The sequence below is a fragment of the Solanum stenotomum genome, chromosome 3, assembly GCF_019186545.1.
Source record: "Solanum stenotomum isolate F172 chromosome 3, ASM1918654v1, whole genome shotgun sequence".
Lineage (NCBI taxonomy): Eukaryota > Viridiplantae > Streptophyta > Magnoliopsida > Solanales > Solanaceae > Solanum > Solanum stenotomum.
Genome location: NC_064284.1, coordinates 9,310,631 through 9,332,363, shown reverse-complemented (window position 1 = coordinate 9,332,363; position 21,733 = coordinate 9,310,631). Strand labels below are relative to the sequence as shown.

At 34.0% G+C, this 21,733-nt stretch overlaps 2 protein-coding genes across 3 annotated transcripts; both read right to left on the bottom strand.

Annotated features, from left to right (window-relative positions):
* Window positions 1-5,137: 5,137 nt before the first annotated feature.
* On the bottom strand, window positions 5,138-14,406 carry LOC125858659 (uncharacterized). 2 transcript variants are annotated; one of them, XM_049538489.1, is made up of 17 exons: window positions 14,237-14,406; window positions 11,393-14,074; window positions 11,173-11,301; window positions 10,840-11,031; window positions 10,714-10,769; window positions 10,321-10,609; window positions 10,072-10,141; window positions 9,785-9,940; window positions 8,786-8,899; window positions 8,145-8,332; window positions 7,814-8,026; window positions 7,438-7,713; window positions 7,175-7,322; window positions 6,932-7,065; window positions 6,009-6,095; window positions 5,822-5,926; window positions 5,138-5,715 (listed from the first exon to the last, which is right to left on the bottom strand). In XM_049538489.1, exons 2-16 carry the CDS (start codon window positions 14,063-14,065, stop codon window positions 5,840-5,842), a joined length of 4,812 nt encoding a protein of 1,603 aa, XP_049394446.1. In that variant the 5' UTR covers window positions 14,066-14,074; window positions 14,237-14,406; the 3' UTR covers window positions 5,138-5,715; window positions 5,822-5,839. The 2 variants fall into 2 exon arrangements, with proteins under 2 accessions (XP_049394446.1, XP_049394447.1); XM_049538490.1 differs by having other exon boundaries at window positions 8,145-8,287.
* A 2,521-nt stretch (window positions 14,407-16,927) lies between these two features.
* Window positions 16,928-21,391, bottom strand: LOC125858118 (pentatricopeptide repeat-containing protein At1g74750). The gene is made up of 2 exons (XM_049537801.1): window positions 21,252-21,391; window positions 16,928-19,696 (listed from the first exon to the last, which is right to left on the bottom strand). The coding sequence occupies exon 2, from the start codon at window positions 19,691-19,693 to the stop codon at window positions 17,099-17,101; it is 2,595 nt and encodes an 864-aa protein (XP_049393758.1). The 5' UTR covers window positions 19,694-19,696; window positions 21,252-21,391; the 3' UTR covers window positions 16,928-17,098.
* Window positions 21,392-21,733: the final 342 nt, after the last annotated feature.

Sequence of the window (21,733 nt, the reverse complement as noted above, 5' to 3'; positions counted from 1 at the left end):
TTCTGAATAGAAACAATTATATTCTTTCACATATATTTTACTTCGTTTTGATCCTTTGTTATTTTTAAATAAGCATTTTTTGAAAGAAAGAAAAAAACATTTTTGACCTTTTAAAAACTTTACCAAACATACTCTTGAACAACAAAATCGGGTTTGAGTTAGTTACTAATATTTAAATGAGCTCCCTATTTAAATACAACAAAATTATATTAATTACACACATTTTCCAAAGTACTAGAAAAAATACATACCACATTAGTTATTAAAGAGTTTCCAAATAAGTTTACAATGTCTTGAATCTTGAAATGAAAGAAATAAGCTTTGGCATGAATATAAAAAGGAAAAGTGTAAATAATATAATCAAGTTCGATAAATACTTATTTATATTGGGTGTCTAAATAATAACGTAAATAATAACGTAAATTATAATTGAGTTCACAACTAATTTCATGAAATATGCCCACTTTTAAATCCAAGGTCAAAGTTTATTCAAACTAAATAACCCTTAATTATAGCTAAACTAAAATTAATTGTTAGATTAGTATATAATCAAAATAAAAAATACAAATTACCCAAAATGTCCTTATGATTGAAAAACGATTTTATTATTCCACAAAAATCATATGTTCAAGAGAGAAACTTTTAAGAATAAAAAAATAGAAAATTAAAATTATCCTTTCTTGAGAAACCAAACAACTTTCTTTCTGTCAAATGTACTTTACTTTTGTGTGTAGTTTTTAATTGCTTTGTTGAAAACAGACTACAATGTGTTAGTAATCAAGTAGTTTTTTTATTTTTGAAATATTATCTTTTTTTTTAATTTACAATGTATTTTTAAGTTTTGACCGATAACAAAAATTAAGTATTTTGAACTTTTATTAATTTATTGTGTTAAAAATTTGTAAAAAATATTACTAATAAGTTTAACAAAGGATAAGAGGTTATTTAAATAAAATTATACCCTTAAATTTAAAGATGAATAATTATAATGTCATAAAAATTAATTATACACCGAAATTGGAGAGGATTACATGCACATAATTTATTGTAAGAATTGAACTTAGTTATTTTCAGAATGGATAGAAGAATTTAGCCACTCTAATAAATATAAAAACAATAACACATGAAATAATTGTAAAATATATGAAAATTGATTGATCCAATGTATCAATATTTATTGGCATGCATAATCATTTAAATAAATAATTCAAAAATAATAAATATACCTTGAAATTATATGCTTCTCTACAATTTGCACAAGATTTTTTAATGTAACATTGACAATAACATTTTTGTGTATGACACATTATGGAATATAGTTAATTACTTTTTGTTGGGATAAATAAGAAAAAATTTATATCTAAAAATAGATTTATTAAAAGTTAAGGATGAAAGATTTTGTTATTGTACATTATTATTGTCATTTATAAAATACTAGTTGTGCATGAACAACTTGAAGTTTCTTGAGATAAAATTAAACTTCTGGTATGTATTTTTTTTAAAAAAAATAAAAAATACTAAAGTTAATTAAAAAAAATATACATTAAATATTTGAACTCCTTTTTTTCCATAATAGTTTATAGTGTACTTAACTTCACATAATAATAATAATAATAATATCACTTATATTGAAAGACTTCCTTCAAGATGATAACATGTTATAGTAATATGATTATTACACATTATCTTAGATATTAGTGTAAAAAAACTTTATTTACTTATGAAGATTTAAGTAATGTAACTCAAAATTCTGAAATATTTTTGTTGTTGTGTGATTCTTTCATTCTTTCTCTTTCTATTTTTCTATATAGAATTTGTACCTTTTTACTTATACAAACTTAAATATTGCCCAAGTAAAAATAAAATAATAATTTATCATTAAAATTTTTGAAGCTTCAAAATTTTAGGGTTTAAAGCAAAGTCTATTAATCTACCATTGAACTATTATTGCGAATTGGAGTCAATTCCCTAAATGGTCAACCAAGTTTAGGGAATTGCCTTGAAATATCATTTATGTTTCATTTAGGACTAAAATATCACTCAACTATCACTATTTTCCTCCAAATATACTTGACACTCCAAAAGCCTCACTCTCTCCTAGTTGGCATGACATGTCATTAATTTTTTTTTTAATAATAGACTAATTTAATTCATTAAACTCATTTAACTAAAATAATGATCATATTATTTTTTAAAAAAGATACATTAGTTTATTAAGAATAATTTTTCATACTTAAGAATCTTTTCTCATAATTATTTTTTTATTTTTTATGCAATGAAGAATAGTTTTTTAAAACTTACCATAATATCATCAATTTTGAATAATTATAAACACATATATTCAAAAAGATATTGATATATAAATCACTTATGAATGTCAACTTACATCAATTAATCATATATTATATAATGGATCAATACTATTAAAGGTCAATTTACTATTAAAAAATAATTAATTTGTCCTTTGAAATCCATTATACTTGCAATATCTTTTTTTCTGAAAAGAAAATAGAAAGTGAATAATATTTATATTAGAAAATAAAATTTTGGTTTATCACTATATTAATCTCATATAATACGTATATTATTGAATTAAAATAGTCAATTCAATTAATTATTACTTGTATTTCATAAATTTGGGATGAGATAAGAATATATATTGGTGTTTAATTGTATGAGAAGTTAAAATATAATATAATATAATATAGAATAAAAAATAAAAATAAAAATTAAATTAAAAAAAAAAGTTAAATAATAATTTTCTCTTTCATACCAACTTTTTTGTCAACCTTACAAATTTATTTGAATACTTTAATGAAAAAAATTGCTTAAAATTTTCAAATAATTTACTTAGAAATTTTAAAAATTACCAGGTAATAATTGCACACAGAAGTTTTTTCATTGAATTTTGTTTGGTAAAAATATATAAAGGAATTAGTTTTTTTTTATAATCTTCATAAATTCTCATGTAATTTATATATTTGTTTTGTAGAGACATAAGTTTGGTGAATTAAATAGGTCTATTATTTTTTAAAATGATGATTTAATGACATGACTAGAATTGAAGGAGACTTTTGAGGTATTTAATATTGTTTTTTAGAAAAAAAATATAATATTATTCACTTTCTATTTTTTCAAAAAAATAAAAATTGTAAGCATGAATTTCAAAATACACAATTAATATTATTGTAATAGTTAATTTACCTTTAATATTATTGATTCATTATACAATTTATGATTAATTGATGTAATTTAGCATTTATGAGTGATTTGTATATCAATATTTTTTTGAATGTATGTGTTTATAAGTATTCAAAATTGATGATTTTATAGTACGTTTTAAAAACCTATTCTTCATAACATAAAAAAAATAAAAAGTTTAATTATGATAAAAGATTCTTAAGTATGAAAATTTATTTTTAATAAACTAATATATCTTTTAAAAAAATAATATGATCATTATTTTAGTTAAATGAGTTTAATGAATTAAATTAGTCTATTATTAAAAAAAAGTCTTTAATGGCATGTCATGCCAACTAGGAGAGAGTGGGGCTTTTGGAATGTCATATATTTGGAGGAAAATAGTGATAGTTGAGTGATATTTTGGTCCTAAATGTAACATAAATGATATTTTAAGGCAATTCCCTAAACTTGAGTGACCATTTAGGGAATTGACTCTTGCGAATTGCGATGAAGTAAAGTCATGTAGTTGCCATTTAAAAATACCCCCAAAAAGTTAAAGCATAAACAATTAGCTCAAAATATCTTATTAATTTGATCAGCGATTAGTATAATTAAAAATAAATTGATAAATTTATTTGTTAAGCACAAATATTCAATTGAATCACCCGATAATCAGAACCACAAGATTAAAATTTTGAATCCCCCTCTATAACTGTCACAAACACTTTTACTTCTGGTTGTCCACAAAGTACAAACTACACAAGTACTCTCAAATAATAGCACTATTATTTTGTTAAATACATTGTCCTCCAAATCACTCTTTTGAGATTTAACATTATTGACATTCTTTTTTAAAAAATAAAAATAAAAAAATAAATAAATAAATATATATATATATATATATATATATATATATATATAAAAGACATTGTTAGATGTTGATCATGCATGTAAAATTACATTTGTACGCAAAAATATAAAGTATTTCGTATTCCAAAAATATACACTCAAAGCGTACAATGAGAACTCCAATAAGAGTCGTATCAGAAATTTTGTGTACAAAAAAAAGCTGTAATATATGTTTATACATTTTTCTCCTATAGAGGACTTTCCAAATTCAGATTTTGACAAAGAACGTTTATATGCATTTAAGCATTGGAAATTATAAGTCTTCTATCTGATAGAACTTTTTGGAGGTATTTCTCTTTTGTCTCAGAACTTAATCCTTCAAAATATGAGGAATATTAATTGATCAATCTTTTTAATTACGGGGAAAAGAATAAAAAAACTTCCATAATCATATCATAGCAAAAGGAAAGAAAGACTAACGATGGAGGCCATAAACGCAAGTAACTAGAAATAGTAAAATTAACTAATGGAAGGAGTGGAATATTTACTTAAATACGTCGAGAAAAGATGTTATTGCAATAAACTTGTGTCTTCAAAATTAATTAAAAAAATCATCTTCCAAAAATTTTAAGATAATACACAACGACCAAACGGATCTACTATTTTGAGCATACAGTATAATACAAGGAGTTATGCATGTCAAAAAGAGAAATAGGAAACCTGTTTTAAAAAAAAAAAAACGCAAACCTGCATAGTGAGTGAATACATTTAGCTATCAAGAAGGCAATTCAACACTTCACATAGATACAAAATTGATTTTGTTTATCCTATTTGTACGGTGTAATTTCCGACAAAGGAGATTCAATTGAACCCCCTTTCAACACACTTAGCACCTCCACTGATAGAAGGTGGAGTTGGAGACAGTTGAGGAAACAAATCTCAATTGTGAGGAAATAAGCAAGAGCCGATGACGACTGTACCCCACAAACTCAAAGGTGTAAGTGCAGAAGATACAGAAAGTGTGTGTGTGTGTGTGTGTTGAGGGGAACCTAGGACGCCAAGTACTTAATCAGCATTCAACAAGATGTTTTCCTCCTTGACAAACCAATAGCAATTTTTCTTTCATTTCATTGTAATCGTCTCATGCACAAAATCCCCATCAATTCTACAGAACTCAATTTACTTCCCACAAAGGGAGGTATTTGACTTACTATAGACTGTACCACTACTACGACAATTCATACAACTTCCTTACACTGAAAATGGATACAAGATGCAAATATCCTAGCATTTCCATTGTACAGAAGCAATATCACGTACAAGGTACATTGCTTCCATTGGAAAGTCAAAAGTTTCACTATACTCAACCATGCCACCTCATTGTAAGGATCACAATTTTTTTAGAGAATTGGCAGATGCAAAAGCTTGTTTCTGCCAACAGTATATCCAGGTATATCAAGGCATCAGAACTATACTTGTTTTTCTATAATATGACGTCCTCCAATCGTGAGACAGATCTATGAAAACTGTCTGCACACAACTGTGACTCCTTTTCTCTATTCATCAAGACAACTTGTTTGTATACTACAACTAGGGTTTGTACACATATATTTTCCAGAGTATGAATTTGCGACCTTTTTTGCTCCATCAATACAGAACATGCAGGTCAGATCAATGTGTTTGCTGCATGAATGAAAATACATGCTGATCACATATTTGGTGCAGTATAAGACAAGCATGCTTTATAAGCTAAACTTCATTTGAAGCTTCAGATATAAAAAAGAGTTACCATCTTTTCCAAGTCAAACTACTTTACAGCTTCAAAGAAAAGGACTTGTGGTTGCAAATGCCCTCTTTCACACATAACAAGAACATCATCCCAGCCACCAATTACCTGAAATATCAAATATCCGTAATTTACAAAAAAAACTTAAAATAATAACAAGACAAAATGAAGAATGAGAAAAAACTTTTACCTTGACAATTTTGTCGTCATACATAACCCACTGCCCATGATCACAATTGTAGGCAAAACAGTGATAGTGCTGCCCATAATAGCAAACCTGAATAAATATCAAGCAATAAATTAAGCCACTTTTTTGATAAATCCAAGATCAAACTTAAACCTTCACCAACACCCAAACCAAGGGTGTGGTTTTGGTGGTCAATGAATTGGGTGCGAACCTTGGAGAACAAGGTTCAAAACCTAATAGAGACAAAAAATTCAGGTGATTTCTTTCCATCTACCTAAGTCTTGGTAGGAAAAGTTACCCGATATCTGTGTTGGCGGAAGACAGTAGGTACCCAATAAAATAGTCGAGGGGCATGCCAGCTAGCCCAGACATCAACAACAACATACCCAATTGTAATCCCACAAAGTGGGGCCTGGGGAGGGTAGAAGGTACGCTGACCTTCACCCTACCTTTGTAGGAGCATACATCCAGACCCCATCATAAAAAAAGAAGAGGAAGAAAATTTAAACCACCAATGACAGTATCAAACTTAAGATGGTTTCCCACTAGCAACACTATCAAAAGTCTTATAGTGTCATGCTGGCAAGGCCTACTATTTGCTCAAGTCTTATTTATCATCTCTAATCTTGTTAGATATTTGTACGTTAGTAGAAAATATAAAGAACTTCTAGTGATAGAGGACGTAAATGATTGACAATTAGATGCAATGGGTTCCAAATTAAAATTTTACTGGGTAAATGTTAGCAGAAATAGAAAAATAACTTGTCATGGACCAAGAAAATCACAAAAAATTGTGTAATCAAATGATGAGACCAAGAATATGAAAATACTAGTGATGTGATGAATTGATACTGGATACTATCAGCATGTAAAATCAAACGTTTGTTTTTCCAGAAAACAATGAAAAAGAGTCGGAAAAGGTTTACCATTGAAATCAAGCAATGTTTGTTTTTAGGAGCTAGACCATGATAAAGTACACCTATGTCCACCTCAGTAGAAAGAGCTGATAATGTTGCTGTTATGTCACCTACACTCTCACAAGTATTTTGCCAGCCTAAAACTGCAGGAAAAGAAATAGAAAGGGAAACTGAGGACCACGTGATGATTTTCTTGAGATATAAATCACCCACAACAGAAAAAAGAAAGGAAAATTCGAAGACCATCGATACCTGTTGTAAACACATGCGGTGGAGTAGAGAGAATATGATGGATGTAGTTAAGCTTCCCACATCCACCAACCTCAGAATTACAAGACAACTGATGGTTCATCTCAACAAGATTCAGAAGCGCATCAAAGGAGCTTTCTGGGGACACAACCTGAATGGAAAGGACATGAAACTTAAACAGGAGATACTTTATTGATGGACCTCATAAGATTACTATGCTGAACAGAGATTAAAGTGTCATCACTGAATTGTTTTGAAGAACATGCCTTGATTGTACGGAGGGCACTGGCATTAATATTGTGAAAGAAAGATGTATACTTCAGATGTCTGGACTCCAATCCACAATTGTAGCAAACCATTTGTTCAAATGTGTCCATCCCGAAAAGAGAATGTACAATACAAGCACCATTTGAACAATCCCACGTGCCCATGCAGCTACTATCTGCAGATTCAGTATCAGAAATACCTGAAGCTGATGTAAACGACCGATGTAGAGAATCAAATATAACACCCAGCACTTCAGATGCATCATTCATCTGACCCTGTAAATCAATACCACGCTAATTATAATTTAAGCCAGTTATTTTAAGTAGGTGGACTCCTACAAAAATATGGGGGCAGTTGATGCAGTTTCGGATTTACCTCCTGGAAAAAATTACTATCAGGATACAGGTTGCTGAGGGAAATTCTCAAAGAAGTAGGATCAACCGTCTTTCTGCATGTTTCAGTTGAAGCAGTGCTCAAAGCAGTAAATATGTCGTACAAAGCACATATCACACATGGATCACCAACATGAACATGTTCGGATGATGTTCTCAGGAATTCATCTCGAAATCTTCTTACATGCCACAACGACTAAAGAAACACAAGAAGATATTTCTCAGAGCATGCTCCACGTGAAAATACAGTAAGAATATATAAGTGAACTCACTCCTATGATTGAAAAAAAGGGTACGTCCCAGTGAACACAAACCTGTATGATGACATTAAGAAAGCAATTATATTCCCCAACTTCATTCTTTAGCCCAGTGCCATATGCATCCATTTTATTTACATCTTCAAAACTATTTGCATTGCCCAAAGTCCCAGCCTTGGGAAACACCTTTTGTTCGTTCCCTGAACTAGGCAGCAAAGGCAACTTCTTATGTGCATGGAACATGTCTAGCATTATAAAAAAGGTATAGAAAAAAATGAGAATGAGGGCAGAACACTATAACAAGTGGAGGAACAATTAAATTACTACTCTATACTTGTGCAGACTCCAACTACAGTGAAACAGTTTCAATAAGTTTGAGTGAGATCTCGGCTAGCAAGAGAGGTACACATTGAGGTTGTTAAAATTTTCAAGCCAACTGAAGGAAATATAAACAAACAATTCTCTGCCCATAGCATGTCATTTTCTTCATCAAAATTCATTACATTTTAAGAAGATTTTACACTTTATATTAATATTTCTAGAAGATTTTACATTGACAGTAGATAATGAAAAATAGAAGGTAGATCAGGCATTTGTTCTGATTACTTTTACAAGTGGTAAACAATATACAGAACCGCCTAAACTAATAAGCACTTTAGGAGAGTCAGTGACAGGAAAAGAAAGATAAATGTGCATACCAAGGCTTTGCCGAACAGCCTTCTGAAGGTCAGCTTGGAACCTCTCTTCATCATCATCCTCCACATGTAGCTGTCTCAATGTCTTTGTTCCACTATCTGCTGGAACACTATTTCCTAGTATTGATATCAAAGGTAGATCACCTCAGAGAAGGCATCGTATTTGATTGTTTATAAACAGAATTCACAAGGTAACATAAATAACAAAACTACAAGGATAAGGAAAAGCAGCTATCGTTGCCCAGCAGCTTGGCTTTTCATTTCTTGGGTAAAGGTGGAGGAAGTAAAAGGGAATAGGATCTAATCTTTAATTGGCTCCAAATTGACTCGTAACTCCACAATTTTCTTTTGCCAATAGCAGATACAATTGGATCAAACTTTGCCCCACTGTTTAGATATATAAACATGCCAGCTTGAAGATATAACTACGCAATACCAAAGCTTCACTGTGATAACAGTGAAAGAAAAACGAATTGCTCCTCTAAACCTCTGACAAAATGGAAAGAGACAAGGTTCATCGAGGACTAACTTGATGGTAATTTCTTTGTCTCAAAGATGCAAATACAAATATACGGTTATCAAAACGAAAGAAACACTAAGCTTTGAGCTCTTCAGATCAACTAGCAAGTGCCAGCTTTAGACATCCATACAACTGTTAATAACTAGCCAATATACTCCAACTAAATTGAAATAAGCATGCTCCTGAAATATAACGTGTATTTCAACTTTTATCATTTGGTTCCTCCTTCCTCAGGGCTTGGATCTGGTTGTCTCATAGAGAAAACACTACTACTAGACATGGATATAGTGCTCGTTAGGAATCCACCAGCGTCTGCCCAAGATAGCAGGTGAGACAAATATTCACACGAAAAATTCACAAAAAAATACAGCATACATAATAAAATAAGGCCAAAAAGAATATAAATTAGAAAATGCTGGTATTTCTTCAGGGTCAGCAAATCAAGGCACTACAGAATAGTTAAGCAAACAATTGCAACTCACCATGTGAAGAATGCAGAGCTCTTGGTTCACCAACTTCAGTGTTTTCCTTTTCATCAGAAGCAGATGGAAAATTCCCATCAATAAGCTTAGAATCGTTCTGGCATCCTCTCCTTCCAGAGCGTCGAGTAGATACCAGAGCACTCTCATCCACACTTACTTCATTTGACAGTCATGAATAAGAGCAATGGTAGAGTACATAATCAGGTGAGATAGTCACTGGCACTGTATCACCAAGGGATTTATTTAGCTAGCAAAAAATCTTCCTGACATTGAAACAAAGGCTATACCAGTTTTGTGTGTCATTCCTTCAGCATTGATTTTTGAAAGACTTCGTGAACTGTCCGGAAATTTGTTCATCTACATTAAGCATTCCAAAATTTGCGTGAGATATGTTTACAATTGACTAGTTCAGTCTAAAATTTAGAGAAGCATATCATTCAAAAGTAACACCATCAACATTTATTGACTTCCCTTGTACAGAATAGAATGGGAAAACTCTCACAAAAATAGGAGAATCCAAGCATAAGAGTATTGACCTTCTTACTACTCTTCAATTGCTCATCACTGCACTGTGAGCAAGTTTCAGACTTCATAACTGTATCAATACTCCCTAAACATGTTTTTGCAGTTCTCTTAGTTTGCTCGGCCAGATGCTTCAGTTTAGCGTCATTCTCCATTTGTCTTTGATATTCCAAAGTTTCTTCAAGCTTTCTTTCCTCAGCTTCGAGTTCAATAGTACGTCTATACTCCTGTTCATTCAAGGAATCACCATTTCCAGCAGTTCTATCACCGTGATTCTCTCCATCATGAGTAACTGCAAATGAGCTGCAACAGCAAAGTTATTTGCTGATATTAAAGATAACCATGACTTCTACATAACATGGAGTTTCAAGCTTATGGAGAAAGCATTTCTTTGGGAAAAGACGTACACATCTTCCATAGTCTGATGTCGAAGCAAATGCAGTTCGTTGCTGCCACTAGTCGGCTGCAAATAAGAGCGAACTGATTACTTCCCAACTCAAACACACTAACATTTGCAGCAGAAAAAGTCTAACCTTTGAACCCTTGGCTTTCCGATACTCTTTGCTTTTTTTCTTATCTTTAATTTTCTCATGTGTATGCTTAGAACAACCATTGCCTCCAGCAGAACTATTCTTGGAATCATGAGCAAGTTCAGCCAAAAGTGCTTCACTGGCAGCATCAGACTTCTTGGTAGCATCCTTCTCAGCCAGATCCTCCAGATGTGCCTAAAGAAAGAAAAGACAATCATCATCATAAAAGAATAGTACAATAGAGGTAAATGGTAGTATGAAGGAAGAGAGAATTAGCAGTAAAAGATCCCAGAAGCAATAATTGAACTATCATAAAAGTAGATGCTAAGTAGGCACCCGGATATATGATTTCAACAGAGTCACTAAAATCCTCCGGTGATCCTGGGCACATGCATGCTCAATCTCTACTCTCAGCTGCTGCATCCCAGCAACCACTCGCATGATTCGAGCATCTACTTTACTCAGCTGAATTCAAGAAATTGTAGAGAAGGAAACGATTAAACCAAAAACAGAAAATAATAATAATACAGCATTAAACTATAGCTGATGCACCAACCTCAATGGAGACACGTTCCTTCTGTCTCTGTAGTGCAACTTCCACACAAGAGTCCACTTGATGAAGGTAGTCCTTCAGTCTCCAGTCAACCTTTTTACTAGATTCGATGTCACATAGTTGAGATGTTCCACCACTATAAGTTTCCTCAAAACCAAACCGATTGGCATTGAGAGACTCTGCTTCCTTCAGAACATTTGATATAGCATTCAACTCAAGCCTATAGCCGATAACTGTAACATCATTGTCACTTTCTATGAGATCTTCTCGCCGCTTCCGCAAAAGAGAATCATAACTTCGTCCGACAATTTCAGCTCCATGATCTCTTCTCCTACCCTCTTTTAAACAAATTACTTCAATTGCCAGCAGTGCTTCCTCATAATTTAAATGTTCAATTTTTCTCTCACATAAACATTGCAGGTCATAAAACTCCTTCTCAAGCTCAAGAAAACGAAAAATTTCTGTATCTTGTTGTGCTTTCTCTTCTCTTGCACATGTCCAGGATGCCAATTGTTCTACACTTGATGGATCAGTGAATATCCAGGACAAAAATGCCTCTGGATCAAGTTCAGCCTCATTCTGGTACTGATTACTAGACAAAACATATGCAGTTCTGTCAATAGAAATTATATCTGGACATGTGCTTCGAGCAAGATTGCCCGGCAGGAAACGTTCATCAAACAATAAACATGAACCATCTTCACTGACAATTAATTTCTCCAGATCGTCAAATCCTTGACTAGCATTGCTTGCTCCATCTCGAGAACTAGTTTTCTCGGAATACCTACCTAAGCCACAAGAATACGAAAGATCTTGCAGAAACTTTAGCACATTTTTTAGTTCCTCGGCACCTAGAAAGCATAGACATAAGGGAGTTTGATCAACATTGTAGCTAAGAAGCTGAGAGCCAAAAGTAAGACCCTGAAGCTCTTCCACTGCAAAATCAATAACCTTGCTGAGGTGACTTGAAGCAAGATATTTACTTTCAATAAGCGTCTGGAATACAGCAGAAATTCTTTCAAGAAGATTTGCTCGGTCGGGATCATCAGATAGTGGCCACTTGTCAGGAAGGAAACCATTCTTAGTACCATAATTCCTATCACAATCCATCAACTCAATGTCTGAGATCTTATCATGTACTCTGCTTTCAACTGTATCACTGTTAGGTATGTCCCCAAATTTCTTATTTCTAGGTGATGAATCCAATTTGTCTTCATTGCAGAAAACCTCAGAAAAGCCATACTTAGACTCTTCTGTGTTATCTCTTTGGTGCTTTTCATCAAGAAAACCCTGTTCTTGAGATCTTGATTGTTTATCAAGCATCTTCGCAGCCGCACAACCATCTAAGGGTTCCCAGGAACAGTTCAGAAGCATCTCAGCCCACTCGTTCTCCACATTCTGAGGCAATACGGACTGCAATTTAGGATGCAAAGTTCCAATGTGCTCATGCACAACATGATAGTTGTGTGATACAGAGTCAGTAAATTTTTCATTGCAGCGATAACATGTCCAAAACTTCCAATCTTTATTGGTTTCATATAATGATAGAGCCTCAGATAGCACTTCAATAGCCAATCCGTCTTTTGACGCACTTAAATGAGCCTTAAGATCTGAAATTTTAATTCTAAGCAACTCTTTCTTCTTATCCAAAGTCAAGGAGTTCCAATAAGACTGCACCCTGTCCCTTCTCTCTGTGGAAGACAAGTTTTTCCTTGCATTTCTGCTTTTCCTCCTCTCACCAATTCTCTGCGCTGATCCTGTTGTCAGATCCAGAGCTTTATCTCCATCTTTGTGCGTTTGGACTGTTTCAGACTTCTTTTGCAACAGCCTTGCAGCAGCCACTCGGACCTCAATCTCCTTCCTCCTCTCTTCAGGCATCTTAGTCACCTTTTTAATCTCAATTGGCCTTCTTGCTTGAACCAACCTCATCTCCTCTGGCACCCTCCTAATCGGGATCAACCTGATTTTTTCCTCACCATTGCCTATTTGATTCACCCAAGCAGAAATGGATGCAAAGTTTGACTTCTGAATTAAACTTTGGAGTTCAATCCGTACATGGTCAATCCGAGCATTAGGAGTCTCATCCTTCTGTTGACTTTCCTCCTGTAAGTTCTGTTTTGCAGGATCTATGGGGTTCTCAATTGCCAATGCCTTTTCACACTCCTGCACAACTTCCTCATATTCCTTCCCCTCATTTGCAGCCTCATACAACAAACTAGCATAGAAATGTGCAAACTCAATTGAATTTGGAGACAGTGATACAGCTTTCCTAGCACTCTCAATGGCATTCTTCAAATGTCTATGTTTAGCATTGGGATCATCAATCATGGAAGCCATTTTAGCACAAACAGAACCCTGGACACGATGAATAAGAGGTGCATGAGGCGAGTTTTCATGCTTGCTTGCCAATTCCTTTATCAATCTTAGGGCTTTGGTATGGTTCCCCCTGCGCAGGGATGATAGGACACGCTCACATCCAAGCTTTATTGAAGCTGATAAGGCATTCGTTTCACCTTCAACAACAGCCGAAGTGTCATTTTTTCTCGAAAGTTTCTTCTGAACTGATGTACACACTGAAACTAGGTTTTGTTCCGATTCAAGCAACGGAATCGCCGCATCTTCGGTGGCAGCCGACTGTTTGGGACGAGGAGCGACTGTCCGCTTCTTGTGCACCATCAATGTATTCTATAACAATTCAATCGTATGCATAAATGTATCTCATGCGCCTAAACAAGTATAACAAGGCATATATATCTATCTATACAGAAATTCTATCTCAAATTGAACAGATATATAGATATGTAAATGTATATGTATACAAAACAGAAAGCGATAGCAGAAACTTACTGGCGAAGCACAAAACGTCGGAATCGGAATGAGAATTAGCTATCTACCGGCGATGAAGTACAGAGTCAGAGAGTATCTCTGTTTCTCTATACTACTAAGTACTAACGAACAAAAAGGGGGAAGAAGTGGGGATTTTAGCAGCGTGAGGGGCGAGAACTGGAAAGTTGTGTCCTGACTAATCAGCAACTTTTCAGTCTTTCTTGGCATGAGGAGAAAATGGAGATTTTGTTATTTATTAGTACTCTTGCCAGCATGGATTATGGCAATCACAACTCTTTGACTAATGAAAATAGGAATTATGAGAAAATTAATTAACAGATATCTCTTTGGTCATCTAATTAATTATTTAAATACTCTACATTTGCCTTATTTCCTTTATTTATCTACATAATATATATTCATTCTTTATTAACCTCTTCAATTATAACTTACTTCACAGTTTTAACTTACATATAAATAAAATGTGAGTTTGAACATGAACTTTCTAAGCAACAAAATATGCTGATCTGAAATTACGTAAGAAGCTTTCAAATTAATGAGATTCTTAAGGTTTTTATATAATCCTTCTTTTTTTTGGTCTCAGATTCTCTAAAAATAATGTTAAATATATTGTTTAAACATAACTATACACTGCTTATATTTAGTACTATACAATGTATACTACTTTTGATATAACTGATAGATATTGTGTTCATCTCCTTGTTTACTTATAAATAATTTTAAAAAAATACATATGAAGGTGTATATGTGATGGATATACATCATACAAATTTTTAAAATAAAAAATGAAGAGGATTCTACCGAAGTTGAGGAAAGAAGTTTTTTTTAAAAAAAAAACAGTGAAAGAGGTTTAGCTTCATGAATTTTAACGTGAACATGTGTTGGCTTAATGTAGATGTAAAAATTTTACAGGCTAAGATTACTATAAATTATTTATTTTACGGGAAACTATACCAAAAAATCATGTTAAGAGCATTCGAAATGAGTTAGGTAATTTACAAATTTAAATTAGTCGGGTTTTAATGCGTGAGATAATAGACATAAAAAAAAATTAAAAAATAAAAATTAAATTACTTATGATTAGGGATGTCAAAAGAATATGAAAAACCGTTCAAATTGATTTATGTTATTTTTTTCAATAAAACCGTGGACTTTTATTTAAATGTATAACCGTCCCGAACGATTGGGATGGTCTTTTTAATGAATAACTTTCACATATAGCAAATATAAAAATCATATTTATATGTTATAGCTATAGTTTGCATAATTGTGCTTCATAGCAAAATTTATGTTAGTTATGGAGCTTTTGATTTGTAAAATTATCTAGATACATCCAATTTTATACAAATTATTCAGTTTTGTATAAATTCATTTATACATTGTAATTTATATAATAAGATCTGTATTTGTATAATCATAAGTGTATAGGGCGAAAATATATGTATTTGTATTTGTATATATACACTTTTCTCTCGCTTTATACAATTTTGTATTTGTATTTGTATATATACACTGTTCTTGTCTTCTTGGTGAAGAATTAAAGCGTTACTTGAAGAACATATTTGTGAAAGAAGTATTTTAATAGTAGTATATTTTGAGATGATATTTTAAAAGTAAAAAATCGAAAATTAACCGAACCATATCGATACGAAAGAGAAACCGATATGATTGAAATGATATTAAAAAATCTAATTTTGACATATTATAAAATACCCGTAAAATTAGGACGATATAACTTTTAAAAAATAACTGACCGAACCCCTTACTTGTGATTAATTGACAAAAGTCTAATAAATTAGGGACTAGTTTTTTCTGTTAAAATACAATTTTGTTTTTACTTTCTTATATCGATTGAAATATATGTTTGCATCTTTCAGCAATGACGCAAAAATAGGAAATTTACTAGTACGTTGTTTTTCCGACTTTGGTCGACCTTTTGTCCAATTAGAAAAAAACACCAAAAGTCATCTGACAACGAAATTGGTAGTAATAATACTTCGCAGACATGCAGAATATTCTAGGAATTATGCCTTGTCCATACATTCATCAAAGCTGATTTGATTGTCTTTCCTGTAATTCCTCAATTTCACTTTTATTCATCTCATACTGGTATTTTCAACTCACTAAAGTTACATTTTAAACGTATACTAATAATCAAACTAATGATCATTCTGAACTCACTATAGATCCTGAATTTGCCATTAAAAAAAAGTTGTTTTTCATTCTCAGTGAGCACCAAGGGAGTCATGCAGCGGAGTAAGCCTAGTAAAAACTACTCTTAACTAAGCTTCAATCAGACTACAAGACAATGAATGGAGGGAGTACTAAAATAAGCAATGGAAGTCAATCACAACGGCCTAGTAGTGAGTTCTGAAGGCTCCGGATGACACAAGCTGCATCAACTAAGTGCCTTACACAATACAACATGAACAGAATTCTTCTAAAAGATCATGCAGCCTTGAGAGTTGGGACAAGTAAAGCAGAACAGAATACAATTGAAGGAAAATACCGAAGCTGAAGTGGAGCATCTGTCAATGGTACGTACTACAGAAAGCAGGGGCCACTTCCTTCTTTTGGTTGATCAGAAGTACCACGTCCAATAGTCAATAATGTGGTCAACTATGAAACAGAAAGGGGAAAATAGCATTGCTAAGCAGGAGACACGATCTTACTCCTAATTTCAGGTCAGACTCAAACAAATAGAATCCGGAATATGAGATTAGTAAGAAGAAACATAATTAGGACAACTAACTGAAATCCATATGAGCTGCACATAAATAAGTACATTCTAATTCCTGAGGAAGCCAGTTCCTCTTCAATGACAAAATTGTGATTTATGCTAGAAATTCTTGATACCAAACACTAAAGCAAATGCATCCTCTCGACATAAGGCTGGACCAACCATCTACTGAGAGGCTCCCCACAGCCCACAAAGCACCCTGAATTCCCATTCTGAGCAAGAAATGGGAAGCCGAACATGTTAAGCAACTCCTGTACTGCTTGCCTCACCATAGAGGATCCAGTCACACGACTCCTACGGCCCCATCCTGTCACAATATCAATGCGGCTTGGACGGATTCCCGAGATAAGCATCTGTCGGCGGAACCAGGCAAGTGTTCTTGACAGTGCGATGATTGCAGTTCCATCTGACATTACATGGAGGTTTATAAGCCAATATGAGGAGCTTTTCTCTCTAACTGCATCAGGGTAGACATTCTTGTCCGCTGCCACCTCCCAGACAGATCCAGCTTCCTCCTTGAGTCCTGATTTGTGCAGAAAATCAACAACTGAATCAACAAGACCCCTTTTACTCTCTCTGTCCTCACTATGCATCAGATCCAAAAAGGTGCCCACATGATCCCTCACATTTTGCCCATCGGGTCCTGCTGCTGGCATGGTCAGAAGGAATGTGTGTGCTGGGTGACGTGTGACTGCCATCAGCTCACAACAAAATGACATGTCAAATGATGTTTGAGCTTCTGTGCAGCAACTGAGGAGCAAGGTATAAGTTTGCAGAGAAGGGTTTAGACCCAATTCAAGCATGCTTTGAAGCAAGTTGTACGCATCAGGCAACCGATGAACTCTAAGGAAAGCACTGAGCAGAGAATTGCAAGTAGGCACATTGGGGCATAAACCTGCATTAATCATTGCATGATACCAGTTCCAAGCCTTTTCTACATTCCCAGCCTTTCCCCATAAGTCCACTAGAAGACCATATACAGGTTCATCAGGTACCCAATTCTTCCTTTTCATCTCTGTAAAAACTGCCTCAGCTTCCTCCAGATAGCCACAATGGCCAAGCACCTCCATCACAATGCTGTATGTCACCTTGTCTGGCTCAAATCCAGCATTCTGCATGTCTCGATATAATTGTAATGCACTAGAATAGTTCCTTGCTTTTGCATGCAATGCAATCATAATGTTGTAGGTTACCAAGTTTGGTACACAGCCCTGATTAACCATCTCACAGAACAGTTTGTGCGCAGCAGCTAAGTGGCCTGCTTTTCCAAGGCAATTAATAATGACACTGTAAGTGAAAGTGTCTGGAGAGAGCCCAGCATCTTGCATCCTTTCATACAAGTCCATGGCAACATCAAGGTAACCAGCTTTTGCATGGATGTCAATTAGAGTACAATAGGTTACACGGTCAGGTTCAACTCTAGCTTCCTGCATTTGACTAAAGACATGTAATGCTTCACGCAAGTAGTTTGCTCTGCCGTAACTGTGAATGAGACGGTTATATGTCACTACATTTGGTTGGCACCCATCTTTGACCATCTGCTCAAGCAACTTGTTAATTGCCCCAAACTGCCTAGCACGTCCCAGGATGCCAACCATGGTGGTATAGGTGTGTCCGTCATGTTTAAATCCTGGTTGCTGCTTCAACCAGTAGAAAAAGCCAAGAGCAACTGCATGATCATGGATCTGCTTAAGAACTTGGTTTGCTTGGTATGGATCTAATAAATAGTTGAGTTCACGAAGAGCATTTTCCGTCTCAGGACTCCAATTTAACTGTTGTATAATGCGAGAAACTGTTCCAACAACATGACTACTATTAGAGAACTGCCTGACCATTACTCCTGCATTTTGCAACTTTGTTGCTCGTTGTGGCCTGCTGAAACCTTCAGGAATCTCATGCTTAAGCTTTCCTTCAGAGCCACGCACATTTGTCATGTTACGATTTGGATATGTTCTGGGCTTTGGAGGCATTGTCCTCCTCCGGTCACAAGAATCTGGGATAACACCATGGGTCTCCACTTCCCCAACACCATTGTTCGAAACAGGATTCCTGCCTCTGACCGAATTACATTTATCACCTTTGTTTTTTGTGTAATTCGAATTATGTGCAAGGGTTGACGTTACAGGTGTATCAGTAGAAGCTTTTCCTTGAAGTTTGTCATTTCTGGAGGTCTTTATATTTGATGGTCTCACATTGGATACAGGCTTTGTACGATCCACCACACAGTTGTTGGATGAGCTAAGCACTTCGCTTCCATCTAACATAGGTATCTTATAGTTTACCACATCAGATAAAAAACTGACTGCTGCAATACCTGCCCGGACAAACTGGTCTGAGATGGGAGGTGAGGACTGTACAGTTATCTCGGCATCAATGTTACCATATTTAACAGAGTCTACCCGCCCAGACAAGGTAGATACTGGTATAGCCTGCGGCCTAGAAACTGGAGAGTCTAAAGTCTCATTTTTTTTCGAGCTCACAACCTTTACAGCATCTCCAGATAATAAGGCACCAACCCCTACAGAGGATTTTGACACTAGGTTGGATGATATTTGTGGATGTCGAACGTCATTTCTAGTCTGCGGCCTTTTTGAAATACAAGTGTCATCTTCTGAACAAGTGCAGGAACTTCCATCTCCTGCACTACATCGTGATCCACCTAGAAAAAAAGACCTAGCTGACTGGGAGAGTGTGCCGAGCTGCTTTGCCCGAAGCATAGTCTGCAAGTTAAATTGTAAAAGCCAGGGAAAAAAAGTTCTTTAGACCTTAAACATGATTGAAATATAATGAAAATGCCAAAAGATGCTCCAGGATCTTCAAGGCAGCAGAGCAAGTCATAAATGAATTAGGAATCACCAAATTATTTGCTTAGCCAGTCAAGTGTTCATCATGGCATAGCGAAGTACAATACAAGGCAAAAGTATGCATTCAACCAATGCTGCATATTAACTTATGTTTCTACGTGAAATTCATAAATTGACGTCTTTTTTTGGAAATATCATTCAACTCCTATGACTATTTCTTGGTTGCCTACTTTAGTTAATGGCACATGATAAATTATCATTGGACACTTGGCTTAGCAGACTATATCATCATAAAATCTAAAATAAGCATGTCCAGAACAGCAATCATTGACTCATACACATGACTAGACAATATCAGTATTCATCACCCATCAAAGGTATCACAACATTAATCATCACATATTCCACTCATTAACCAAGGGAATGCCTCCTTCTTATTGTTGAGCATGACCAGCATGATTGCAGTGGGGACTTCCAAAGGGGAAGACAAAAGATAGAGAGGTTGAAATACAGAAACTCATAATATCTAGGACTAAAAATAGAGTTGGGAAGCTCCAAAATTATGACCTACTTATAATAATTACAGGATAGGTACTAGAAAAAAAGAATGCTCAATCACAGCACTATGAGTCAATGATGAGCTAAACTTACACTGTCATAGGCTTGTAGTATGTTAACAAGCTCAAGCACATCTTGTTTTCTACGGAAAGGACAAGAGGATTGAACTCCAAGAAATTTAAAAAACTTCGGCAACCCCTTAACAGATTTATCAATTAAAAGCATTTTCAGAAAACTAAATATATCAATCAAAAGCTATTTCAGAAAACCATAGACAAAGACTAATATATACTACCACCTACAGATTCATGTTTGTTTAACAAGAACACACCCAGGCCCTAATTAGCACTGTAAAACCTAGTGACTAGAGTCTAATGTTCGAAAGTCCTGGATGTTTAATAACACATACTAGAAGAAATTACAAGGATTTTTTTTTCTCATTTCCAGAAAAAAAAAATTGGGGTAAAATATGAAAAAAGAAAGTTAAGAAGTCAAAAACATATGACAGAAGTCTGAATAACTACATGTTTTACATAAAACAAACATTTGATACATTTTGTACTAGTAAACTAAATCCATGGTAAATAACCCTTTTCACCAAGACGAAATTTTGCAATAAAATTGGTTCCCTCCATTTACAGGAAAAGTAAAGAACAACAAAAATGGACAAAAAGGTCCAATCTTTATCAGATTCAGCAAAAATAAAACAACCCCACATTCTAATTCATCAACACCATTCTCTCAACAGAAATTCAAGAAAAAACAGAGCTAACAACAGCAAACACTAAGATCAAACAGCAACTCACATTACAGAACAACTCAAGAAACACAATCATTGACTAGTGATTCAGAGCTAAAAACTAAAAACAGATAACAGAAAAAAAAAAGACTCAAAGGAAAGAGAATAGAATACCTGGGAATTGGTAGACGCGGCTTCAGAGCCACCAAAAGAATGAAAAGGAAAACAAAAGTAAAAGAGGAAAAATAATAATACTCACTTCACAGAGGAAAGGGTTAAAGTGGACGGCTCTTTTTGGTGTCAGCTTTATATTGAGTTTCCAAGCAATTTGGCGAAACGAGTACAATGACTGTTAAGGACTATATTTATTTTTCTCTTTTTTATTTTGTAAAGTTAACGTTTAATGATATTTTTGGCTATTTTCTCTGATGTTCACTTCATCCACGTGTTCTTTAAAAATATCACATTTTATTTTTAGTTTTATTTTCTTTTAATCTTTTCGTTTTACTCGGATTAATCTCCTATATTTATGATTATTTCACTTTGGTGAGTACATTATTCTAGGAAGTTCTCTTTATTTATTTACTAGGTTATGACTTGGTAATTAGATTTTTAAGCCTTTTCTAGACATGAGTTTTGAAAAAAAAAATAGTACA